The sequence below is a fragment of the Epinephelus moara genome, chromosome 12, assembly GCF_006386435.1.
Source record: "Epinephelus moara isolate mb chromosome 12, YSFRI_EMoa_1.0, whole genome shotgun sequence".
Lineage (NCBI taxonomy): Eukaryota > Metazoa > Chordata > Actinopteri > Perciformes > Serranidae > Epinephelus > Epinephelus moara.
In genome coordinates this window covers 41,798,315-41,810,748 of record NC_065517.1, presented here as the reverse complement: position 1 = coordinate 41,810,748, position 12,434 = coordinate 41,798,315, and the positions used below count along the sequence as shown (strand labels likewise).

Below are 12,434 nucleotides of genomic sequence, written 5' to 3'. Positions count from 1 at the left end.
AAATTGCAAAGGCGGAGGAAAGAAGGGACTTTGTAGCGGCCCTACAGTGAGATCTCTGTGTAAAAAGTGCTTATCTTTGCCTGTCTAACCTCATCTGATGCAGACTTCAGTATGTGTGCAGGCTCATCACTATCACTTCTTCTTACCAACTCTCCTGACATGCTAAAAAATGGAGTGAGACAGATAAAGAACGTGTTTAGTCGTCACTGGAAGAGGTGTTACAACCATTCCCACTCCTGTCAGCCCTATTTTAGCTAACTGTAGCAGCATAGTGGTTTGAAGTAAGGAAAGATGAAATGCTTCACATTTTACCCAACGGACTGCTCTCTAATCTAATACAAGTTACATAATTCTAAGTTCAACAGTGTCAGTATTAATCAAAATAAAGATGTGGTCCAAAAAACACCTCAAAAAATCTGCACTCTTCTTCAAATAGCTTTGAAATCTTACATGCAAAGACAAGAAGGAAGTGGTCATACTGTAAATGTATTATATGACTCATCGGTCATCCCTTTTTGGTGAAAGTGGTGCTTTTACAACTGTCATCGTTACAACCATACCCAGTCTCCACTATCATAAAGACAGCCTCTTCCTTAATGACTGCAGACTCGATGTAGTGACTGAACACAGTTGATTTCCTGCACCCTGGCTCTGGTATGGTGATATTGAATGATGTTAAAAAGTTAAACATGAACAAGTGATGCTCTGATTTCGCTGATAACAGTGAATATGTTCAGTCGGAGGTGTTAACAGATCTTATAGTTCAGGGAACAAACAGAATTGAAGACACAAAAGTGTTTGTATAAAAAAATATAACATTTTATTTCCAGCTACAAAGTGAAACATGTAACATTTTTGTCACACTTCTCAATAAAATAGTAAAAAATACTGTCGACCAAACATACACTATCGATACATTTCGAAGCACAGAACACATTTGGCTTTTAAATTAACTTAAACTGTACAAATATATACATCATTTACACAACAATACAAAAAGGAATGAAATAACAATTCTTCCAGTCTTCTATTCTTGTACAAAATAGACACTTTGTTCCTATAGACACTTGGTTTCTTCCTTCTGACCTGAATCAGTAATAGTCAACATGTCTTTTTTTTTTTTTTTTTCTCAGTGCCGTGGCAAAGCCCACTGTGTTCCTTATCTAACCTTAAACTCAGCACGCTGCTCGCTTTCTCATCCACATGCTGGGCGGAAACTCTGACCTTTCCTCTACTCTGTGAGCAGGGTGAACACAGAGACAAGGCCGACATTCAGGCCTGCGCTAACAGACACAAACACACACACACTCACACACACACACACACACAAGGACACATTCAGACCTGTTTGGACAGGGGAACACTGGCCTGCTGTGGTCTGCGTGCTCCTTCTACAGCTGCTTAGAGTTTCCAGGTCTGGTCTGGGCTCGGAGGGTGGGGGGAGTTATTAGACACCTCGTTTAGAGAGGACGTCAAGGTTTAGATAAGGTATAAAAATGCATACAGTAAAATGGACGGGTCTTTAAAAGGGGATTTCAAGGGGGAATGGGCGGCAACCTGACAGTAGGTTTGTCAAAAATAGAAGTTATAGTGCAGGAATCTCTTGGAGCTGCTATGCAACCCTCTGTCTGAGTCTATGTGGCTGATGTGCGCCAGCCGTACAAAACACACAGACACTTAGACGAGTGTCTGGACTACTTTTACAATGAGACAAAATAAAACATTAACAAAAAACATATATACTGAGCTGCAAAATGAGATGGAGTTCTGTTTGTTTTCAAGTCATAAGCTGCGTTCGTTCCTTCAGTGGCTCACGCCATGTCTCCCATCATCTTCTTGTAATACATGGACTCGAAGATGTCGTTCTCGCCGGGGCAGTTGTGGTGGCAGGCGCAGGACTTGATGAACATCATGTGCTTCTTCATGACCTGTCCGTCAGGGCATTTGAACTCCATGGGCAGGGTGGTGGTTCTGTGGGGGGTGCAGCAGCGGCCATCCAAGCAGACGCCGCAGAATTTTGGCCTGTAGGACTTGGTGGTGGTGCAGCCGGAGATCTCGAACTTCATGGGCTTGGAGAGTCTGGGAGTGCGGATGCACTTTTTGCCTTTCTGTAGGAGGAAAATGAGGAGAACTTGAGTAAGCATTCTTTGGATGTTAAAGTGCTGATATCTGTAGAGGTCATGAAAGCAGTGTAGTTTAAAAATAACTCACCCTGATGCTCTGCTCCAGCTGGGACTCGCATGGTCGCACCATACACAGCCGGGTCTGTTTCTCCAGGCGGCATTCGCGGTTATCATTGGTGACCCTGGTGGAGATCCCAAGGCCGCAAGTCTTAGAGCAGGCGCTCCATTCAGTAGTCTGAACCAGGCAGTTCTCCCTCATCATGGAGAGATCAGGGCCATAGGTCTCTTCCTCTCTGTAGGCTGTAAACACAGGAGCAAACACTGGATTAGAAACACCATCCTGACTGTGTTTCCTCTCTGTATGAAGACCAACGAAAAGTGACTGTGCTTTGAAGAAAAGGAGACTAACTTACCAGCCAAAGCAGAGCCCATGAAGCTGTGTCTGTTGGGAGAATCACACGCCCACTCCTCGCAGCATTTCCCTGGCACCTTGACACGTCTCGGCATGGGGCAGTCTGGGCTGGGCAGCCTGATGTCCATGGAGCAAAGAGGGACACAACCCACAGCTCCATCCAGACAGGTACACTGGTACTTGCAGCTGCTCTGGAAAGTCTCTCCGCTCTTGTAAATCATGCCTCCGAACACACAGGTGGCTCCCTCCCGAGCTGCAGGGGGAAACAACAAAGGAGAAGGTCATGATTCGGTTCATACGTGAAAGACAGTTAATGATCTACAGTCACAGAGAAAGTCATTTTCAGTGGCTCACCTGTGCACACTCCAATGTGTCTGTTGATGGGGGCTCCGTAGTCACAGTAGAGGCCTTTGTGTGGGTCGCAGACGTCTTTATCAGCACAGAGCTCCCCCATCTGCTTGGCGCACACCCTGCAGCAGCCACAGCCGTCCAGCACCAGGCTCACTCCTGGGGCGCACTGAGGGGGAGTGGAGGGGCACGAACACTGGTTGCTGCACTCCTGACCTGCAGCCTGAGCACACACAGACACACGCTTCGATAAATATCATCTCCACAGTGCGTATTACAGTAATCACCAGCACATGGGGAACACAGTGCCTAGAGCTTATGTCATGTTCTGACGAGACTCAGTGCGTTGCCTTTATGTTTAAAGCCTGAGCTCCGAAGCCTGAAACTACAGCAGCAGCATAAAGTCATTTTATGTTTTTTGACTTACCATGTATGCGAGCATGGCGCACAGGAAAGGCAGCAAAATCATTTTCTTCATTCCAGCAGACATCTTTTCTTCCTCGTGGAAATAGATTCTAGTTTTTCCTCAAGTCTTGTTGAGAAAGTCTTCCTTTAGTCTCAAAGTTTGAGCTGGAGAAACCGTTTCTGATCAAGTTGATCTCTTGTCTCGTCCGTCTCGTAGCGTTTCTCTGCTGCTCCGGTCACAGGCTTTCCTTTCCTTCTGTCTTTCTTTCTTTCTTGGTGAAAGCTAGAGTTTAGCTTCGGTAGAGAAGTTGATCTGAGTTCTGACTGCAGAGCTCAGCTCCCTTTATACTCGCTGGCCCTCGCAGCACGTCACTGGGGGCTGAATGGAGAGCCAGCCCTGGACAAACATGGACATACTTGGCATTCTTTCCTCGCTTCCTGACCCCCACTCCAGACATCCCACATTCCTGCTGTCTGAAGGCAAGGCTCTGCTGCTCGGGCCAAACAACACTGTCTCTCTCTCAGAGCGGGCTTTCATCTGGAATGGGAGGTTAAGTCTGGTTAGAGGCCTGGGACCCCACACTGGGAATTCCTGAAGCCTGACTTCACAAACAGACAGCCGGTACCTATAAATATTAATTTCAAAAAAGGAAGATTAAAAAAAAAACTTGAGCACGGTTCAAAAGTGAAGGCACAAAGAGCTTTAAATAAAGGAAGAACCGTTTAAAGCAACAGGTAGAAACTAATAAAAATGCTTCAACATGCCACGATTAAATAAACCGACTGATGTGTAATGTGTGGTTAAGACTTTAAACCCACAACAGCATTCCTCAGCTCTGGCTTCAAAGGCGCACAGACAGCCTGTACTTTAGTAAATTAGCAGCGAGCTGTTGGGGAAAGGAAGTTCATTTGAGTCATTAACTTGAGCCGGTTATCTAACAAGGTGCTCGCTCCTGCACACAGACTTGGCAGCTGCTGTAGCTTCTTGTTACTCTGTCTTCTGTACTTGTGTGGTTACATCTGGGACACTGCAGGGGCATTTTTGTGCACTGACATCAGGAGGCTGATCTGCAGCTTTAAGCAAAACACATTACGAGCGCATTATGATCTCTTCTGCATGAGTGAGGCATTTTGTTCATAAACACTTCCTTCGATCCTGAAGTATGATACACATGACTACGCTGTTTATCTTGCAATCGTCCGATTCCCTTGTGACTCATTTGAAAATAGCACTGTTAGACTAAAAAGTATTCGGATCCTTTACTTACGTAACAGTAGCAATACCACTGTGAAAATACTCTACTACAATTAAAAGTCCTGCATTTAAAATCCTATTGAAATTGTTTTAAGAAAATTATGTATAATCTGATTGTTAATACTGTTACATCAGTGCATAAGTAGCATCTTACTATGGCAGCAAGTTGTGACTACAGTATATGCAGTGGGATATTTTAGTCTTGCGTTTCTCAACCTATGGGTCAAGTCCCCTTCAAAGGGTCATAACCTCCTGAGACCCTGTGTCCTCATATGATGACATCACATTTTGGGTTTGCGCCACCTTATACTTCATTCTACTTAACTCAGACCTGTTGTCCTCGTTCGTGGACACTTTTTGTGCCATCTCGTGGTAGTAAGAGCACAATACACTAATCCATGTAAAAACAAGATGACAGCCATCTCTGCCAAGTCAGTCTGCAGCGGATCCCGACACAAAAGTGAACAAGGTCCAAAACCTGATCAGATTTAATAGTTGAAACTTGTTTATTTGTGATTAATGATGTTTGTAGTTTGATATGGCAACAAATTTGGCCAATTTTAGCAACAGTAAGAGACGCTGTTCATTACGAAGTACTCGTTTGTGGACACTGGGACTTGAATATTGTCTCCAGCTTCCTCCCACAGTCCAAAGACATGCAGGTTAATTGCTGACTCTAAATTGTCCGTAGGTGTGAATGTGAGTGTGAATGGTTGTCTGTCTCTATGTGTCAGCCCTGTGATAGTCTGGTGACCTGTCCAGGGTGAACCCTGCCTCTCACCCAGTGTCAGCTGGGATAGGCTCCACCCCCCCGCGACTCCTAACAGGGTAAGTGGTTACGGAAAATGAATGAATGAAGAAACGTACAATACCAACAGAAGGAAGCGTGCATCTACTGCTAGCCTACCTAGCACCATTGAGCTAGCTAACAGTACAACTCAACTTGCTGTTGACATCTCGTGCTGTCATGACCAGGAGACTCTAGTGGATTGGTGCTTCTCAAAGTTAAGGAAGGATCCTTAAACGTCTGAATTTCAAGGAGGGTACGCCATCAAATCCTGCTAATGTCAAGGATCCTTCAAATTCTACCTAGGGCTGAGTCCTTCCTTTAGAGAATTTTCAAGGATGCATGTGTGTATCCTCAGCGGGCATGAAGTACCCACAATTCTTCACGCACAATTTGCAGGAATTGAAGGCAGGGCGTCTTCAACGAAACACCTGGGCACTTGTTAGCCTGTTCCAATGTGCGATCACCAAATGCTAGGAAGAAGTCTTGCCTAGCCTCTGTAGCACCTGACTTGGAAGAACCTGTCCTACCTGGGAAGCATCTTTGACTTTGAGAAGCACCACATAAGCATGATGCATGCTTTCTTCTGCACGGTGTAATTTGGTAGAAAGAAAATAGTTCCTACATGAAACTGCTCACAATAAAGTCTGCAGATTATCTTGAGTGACCGGGTCATGATTTCTGCAAAGAGACGTTCCTGTTTAGTTTTTCATTTTGGCGCTTTGAGCACCAAAAGCCAAACCAGGAGTGCCGTCTATTTCCATTATATTTGAAAGGAAGCAGATAGAGATTTCCTTATCTGTGATGCAAAGTCATATGACTCAAGTTTAGCTGATATACAATCGAATAGATTTGGCAAATGGGTAAAAGAATATGAGCTTTGTATTTGTCTGCCATTTGTTTCTGCTGCTGAATGTGACAAGATGATCCTGATGGTCCGTTTCCTGAGTTACCTGAGCTGAATGTGCCGTCCTGCCAAGGAATTCAGGACAGGTATTTAGGAGACAAAGACCAATGTTCTCAGTTAATGGCACTGCCGGTAATGGATGTTTGTTGATTTGAGCATTAGGCTGATTTTCTTTCTTCCCGAAAAGGCTTTTTGTCTTTTTCTTTTTCAGGGATTCTGCTGAAAACAAAGGCTTGGGATTACATTACACATTTGACTGGGCGTTTTGACTCCGAGGGTCTTAGTCAGGACAAATCGTGATTAAAAATCCTGAGTCGACTTTAGTGAAAGTGCAGCCCGGCCCATGAAGGCAGATATTACGGGAACAAAGGCTACATGTTCTCTGGCTTCTCACCTGCCTAATGAGGTTTAGTCTATGACGAACTTGAAAAGGCCAGGTGTGCCCTGTCCCCGGCCAGGCTTATTTTACTACATCAAACCCCAGAGTGGAGGATTGCAGGAAAGAGGCTAGACGGAGGTTTGTGTATTTTTTTGAAAAAGGGGATCACACACCAGGCTAGACTCTTATGAAAGGCGGCCCTGCTCCTTCTCCAGCCAGCGAATCGGAAATGAAAAACTCCCAGAGAAACCTGGAGCTGAAGGAATGTGAGTGAGAAGCCAGCAGACAGGGCTGTTACTACAGAGGAAGCTTTTCCATATATGGACGCCTGATCTCTTCCTAATAAGGATATGTTCTTTCTCTGTGCTGGCTCAGTACAGTAGGGACTCCTATTAGACCATCTGAGCAAGGAAAAACACAGTCTGAGTGAAAGTGTGATGGCCGTCAAAACAGACCAGAGTGTGTGTGTGTGTGTGTGTGTGTGTGTGTGTGTGTGTGTGTGTGTGCTGTCAGTCTAGTCATCACAGCCTCAGGGCCTAAACTTCAACTGCATGATACCTAAAGGAAACAGCTTGATGGAGGAACGTGCTCTGGCCACGCTGCAAAACAACACTCAGATGGCTGATATTTTTATCCTACGTGCAGAGTAATGCAGCTTCTGTCGGGGTGTTTTTTTTGTTTTGTATTAAAGGCCCAGTGTCTAGGATTTGCAGGGATATACTGGCAGAAATGGAATACAATATAATAAGTATAGTTTTCTGTGGTGTATAATCACCTGAAAATAAGAATTGTTGTGATTTCCTGACCTTAGAATAAGATGTTAATATCTACATAAGGAGTGGGTCCTCATGTACGGAGTTCGCCATGTTGCACCACCATGTTTTTGGTCCTCATGTACGGAGTTCGCCATGTTGCACCACCATGTTTTTAAGGCTGCTGTCAGCCCTAGAGGGGTCTCCTCTGGTCTGAATCAGGGACTCATGTTGTTCCAAAGTTGCATAATTGCCTAGAGTTGGTTCGTGTTCTCACGGCAGCATTTACAAGAGGACCAGATCAAATGCCTTGTGTGAGAAAGCTGCTCTTGATTGGTCAGAATTTCCATGTGGGAAAAATCCAGGAAGTAAAGCAAACGTTGAAGAAGAGTACACTTGCAAGATAAATGTGACACTTTCTAATGTCACAATGGAGGGACAACTACGCAGGTTGATTTTAGCGCTGCTCATCGTGGACTATATTGCTGTCATTGTTCATTTTAGTCAAACCATACAGTTTGAAAACGAGGCGCGGCTCCAACTAGAAAACAATGTTTTGATGCATTGGATGTGCTGAATGTGCATATTAAGGCAGTACAGGAGGAGGTGCACATTAATAATCCTCCAGGACTGTAACATGCTCATGTTTAACCCAAACAATGTGTCATGTGACTGCAGTTGCTTCACATCCAGGTCGGAACACCTTCTCACCACAAACCAACCGCACCAGAGTTCCTTTGGAACCGGACCGAGACCACCTCTTTAAGAAGGTCTCGGTCCGGTTGTTTTGCTGTGTTCACACCTGCTTAAACGCACTTAGGGGGAAAACGAACTTGAGTTTGATTGAACTGAACCAAACAGGGCAGGTGTGAGAGCATCTTAAGTCGTCCAGAACGGACAAACCAAACAGTGGCTCTAGATGGGGCCATTCATGTTTTTGCATTTTTGCATTTTCGTGTTGGCCGCCATGGTTTGCAGCCCCTACGCAATAAGAGCATCTGAAAACACAGATCTTTAAAAATGCTTTCAAGAGTAAGAGACCTCTGCAGATAAATGAGCTCCTGGTTAAAATCTTCTCAACGTCTTCGTCAGATCTTAGGTTATTAGAGGAAAAAGACAAAGACACATTAGCATGTGCAGGGCGAGCGGCCCCTCTGCTACATGCCGCAGAGCATTGGAGAAAAAGTGATTTCTAGCTTTATTCAGCATTTTTACTAATTTTAATCACTGCATCTGTTTGTTTTGGAGCAGAAAGACCTCTGCAGATAATTCAGCTCCTGGTAAAAAAAAGTTTGCAATCCTCACTGCTAGATGCCACTAAGCCACCCTAAATCTTCCACACTGGGCCTTTAAGTCAGTTTATCTTGCATCACAAGCAGTTTTTCGAGTGTTTTTAAGGGATGTTGTTTGAAGATAAAGTGAAATCCGGTTGTAATTTTCAAGCTTTGGTTGATTGAACTGTTTTTTTAAACCGATAGCATCAAGTATGACCAAGTATGGATATCTCTGAGGTTTGCTATGACAAAGGAGTCTATCAGTTGCAAGATTATAAGAAAACACAGGAATATTGGCTCAACAGAAAGCCAAATGAGTTTTATTCCTGATTGTTTTGTCTTGCACAAGTTGGGAAACTGATGTTTTTCTGGATGTTGTTATGCTGCTGGTTGTTTTCATTGTCAGACCGAATGTTCACTGAGCTCAGTCTGTCAGCATCAGAGTTTCCTGTACTGAATTTCAACAGGCTGGCTGGCTACGTGCTCCATGTGCTTCAATGTTCTGCAGAGCTGGATGTGTGGATGGGTTGACGGTAGGGGCCAAAGGAAACATATGTCTCTGTGTGTGGTAGGCCCAGATATGTCAAGGCTAAGTATAGACTGAGATATTTGTCTAAGAGAGAAGCTGTGGGTTAAAATCAGTAATGGAATTGTGGCGGTGATACAGCGTCAGGGGAGTCTGTTCAGCTTTGTGCTCGTTGGCATCGGCGTTGTTGGACATACCTGCGTTCGAGCTGTCTGACTTTAATCACATGCTGGAAGAATGTATCATTGTTCTTTGATAAAACCAGTGCATGCAAATTCTAAGTATGCTGGTGATGCCTGGACTCACTGATATTGTTATGGGCACAATGCAAAAACTTTATATGATCTAATAATGGGATTTTAAAGGAAAAGCCAGAACACACTCACTTTAATTCTATTTTAATTTAACTATTTACCTCATGTTAAACTGGGGGGACTTTTGTTGTTATGAAGTAGTGGACACAAATAAAAATCTCCAACCGATAAAGAACCAGTAAAATCGTCACAAAATCAACTCCAACTCAAACAACCACATGTTCCTACCCTAAATTAGCACCCTAAATGGTCACAGTTTTAAACACGTGGTTAACATAGTCAAATGGCTCCAGTTGAATTAGGTTTAGGCAACACAACACTTGGTTAGGTTCAGGAAAGGATCGCGGTTTGGGTTAAAATAAGTATGTTAGGGTTAGATTATGACTGAAATTAGTTTTCTCTGTAGGTCTAATAATGCCCTAACCCTATCACTAACCTTTGTTTTGTACGTGACATAAGTTACGTATTGACACAACTTTAGTACATAAGTTAACTTATAAACTTAAGTTGTTAACTTTTGCTTTTGCAAAGGACATGAACACCAATCTCCTGGGTGAAAGTCCTGTGTGTGTTTGTTCCATCAATCCACTGTGACTTCCTGCCCTACGAGGACTTTGTTGCTCTTTATACTACATCACCAGACTTCCTCTTTTGCTCCCATCATAATTACTATTAATTAGGTAACATAGGTGCTCCAGCTTCCTCCCACAGTCCAAAGACATGCAGGTTAATTGGTGACTCTAAATTGTCCGTAGGTGTGAGTGTGAATGGTTGTCTGTCTCTGTGTGTCAGCCCTGTGCCTCTCGCCCAGTGTCAGATGAGATAGGCTCTTGGTCTGCCTGGGGGCCTCCTACCACTTGGACGTGCCCAGAAGCATCCTGATCAGATGCCTGAACCACTTTATCTGGCCCCTTTTTATGCCAATTAGCAGCGGCTCTACTCCGAGCTCCTTCCAGGCTGAGTCCAGCCACCCTACAGCGAAATTTCAGCTGTAGTCTCATTCTTCCAGTCACTACCCAAAGCTCATGACCATAGGTGGAGACTTATGTGACCATTTATTTGGTGGAGTACAGTCACCAAAATAAGGCCACTCCACCTCTCCTATAAAATTAACTGGCCTTAATTTCCTTTTGACCTCAAATAACTGTTTGTTTTTTTTGTTTTTTTTTTTGTGGGAAACATAAACAAGCTGTAAACAGACCAATGCCATATTAACACCTTGTGAAGTAGATATAATAAGATCATTAGCAAACAGACATCCAGCAGATACATGAATACAACGTGAGCATTCATTTGGAGTTGTGTTTGTGTCCACCTGATCAGTGTCAACCGATAGTGACACTCTTTTTAGCTCCGTTTTGGTCTCCACCAACTCCTAAGGAAAGACCTGGCTCTTGAGCTTAATGCTATGCTATGCTATGCTATGTTCCCGAGCTACTCGCTAACCTAGTAGTCATATCAGTCTAATAATGTCACCCTCCTCCCTGTGCCAAGAAAACATTTAAATAATAAGAATATAAGTGTTATTAAAGTTTTTATTTCAGTTTTAACTTTTGAGTCAAGGTCCTACTTCTAAGTCTATCCATTCTTCTGGTTGGAAAGCGATGTCAGCAGCACTGCAGGGAAACCAGACCGATGGTTCAGATCTCGTGAGCATGAGGGGTCAACAAAGTTCATGGCGTCCTTTTTCGTCTTTCTGAACAATTCCATTTTAGTGACAGAATGTTCGGGAGATATGTGCCTTGTAAAAACTGGGTCCAATTTTTACTTCGGTGACTGTGGGGTGAAAGAATTGGTCATAATCCGTTCACTTTTCCCATGGAATGAAAAGACTCAGTGCTGCTGCTAGTCTCCTAAAGGGGGGCGGGGCGGGGCTGTGGCAAAACCCACATGACAGATACAGGAAACAATCTAAACTGGGCCATCTCGGTTTATCAGTGGTCTCGGATAATCTTTTCACGTAGGCAGACCAGGTGACAGATGTGGAAAATGTTCATCTAACAATAATAATTACATTCTGGCGTTATTCATGCCAGCTCTGCAGTAACAGGGCTGAGAGCAGACATAATGTATACAGTGTCACTAAACACTGGAATCAGTCTCAGGAATAAAGCTGACACCAGTATAATTAAGAAGAATAACGTGATGCTGATGTATTGTTTCACACTTTATTATTCCTCCCAAATGAAAATGCACCCTCAGCACCTCCACCCTTCCTAAGAGAATAAACTGATGAGGTGATGTTCTTAGTTTAGCTCTGTAGTCATACTAATTTCAGGTCATGTGACCAGTGTAGTTATTCCAGGTCAAGGCCTGACTTCTATCCCAGTCTGGATTTACGCACAGCGCTGCCTGCCCCTTATAGCCTCACTGCTGGTTTCATAGCTACTGTGTGACATCACAGCTGTGTCAGCTGGGGAGTTTCCAACTCTGGGATGAGTGGAGATGACAGACTCAGTGTCTAACCAGGATGCATTTTTATATGCCCACATCAGGCTCCAGTGACGACACTGTCCTTGTTTACTCTCCCTCAGGCATGGAAAGTGGATACTATTCCCAGTTCTCTTCGACACCTCACATGTGTGCAGTTCCATCACACCATGGGTGATGATATCATACCTGATGCTGATGTCACAGAGGGGGCTTTTTCTAGCTGTTTCCATGGTTCCCACACACTGCTCGTATTCAGCACAGCTGCAGTCATACCTTCCTGGCAGTTTTAAAGCTAGAAGATAAACATCTAAAGTAAAGAAGGCCAGTCAGTTGCAGCGAACACCCCGCACTCAGGCTGCATTTTTGTTCCACAGTGGGCCAGATATAGACCCTAATTTCACAGTGAACACTTTTAGTACATGCAGCGTTTCTAAAATCATCTGGCTTTAATTTCCTTTTGTGTACTTTGCTTTTTATGCCAGTTTGAAAAAAAAGAGGGGATACCTTTATCCAGGCTGT

The 12,434-nt window shown here is 43.9% G+C and overlaps 2 protein-coding genes across 3 annotated transcripts in view; both read right to left on the bottom strand.

Annotated features, from left to right (window-relative positions):
- LOC126398287 (zinc finger protein DPF3) overlaps nt 1-12,434 on the bottom strand; it is a 423,217-nt gene that overhangs the window by 308,157 nt on the left and 102,626 nt on the right. The window lies entirely within an intron of this gene.
- ccn2a (cellular communication network factor 2a) lies at nt 796-3,619 on the bottom strand. The gene is made up of 5 exons (XM_050057512.1): nt 3,311-3,619; nt 2,890-3,106; nt 2,537-2,788; nt 2,212-2,423; nt 796-2,108 (listed from the first exon to the last, which is right to left on the bottom strand). Exons 1-5 carry the CDS (start codon nt 3,371-3,373, stop codon nt 1,812-1,814), a joined length of 1,041 nt encoding a protein of 346 aa, XP_049913469.1. The 5' UTR covers nt 3,374-3,619; the 3' UTR covers nt 796-1,811.

What these genes read in the sequence shown, in the direction of transcription:
- ccn2a (XM_050057512.1), bottom strand. Translation starts at nt 3,373, where the DNA reads ATGTCTGCTGGAATGAAGAAAATGATTTTGCTGCCTTTCCTGTGCGCC. An exon ending in CATGGGCTCTGCTTTGGCTG is followed by an intron (nt 2,424 to 2,536) that starts GTAAGTTAGTCT and finishes CTGTGTTTACAG; the next exon opens with CCTACAGAGAGGAAGAGACC. An exon ending in AGCTGGAGCAGAGCATCAGG is followed by an intron (nt 2,109 to 2,211) that starts GTGAGTTATTTT and finishes TTCCTCCTACAG; the next exon opens with AAAGGCAAAAAGTGCATCCG.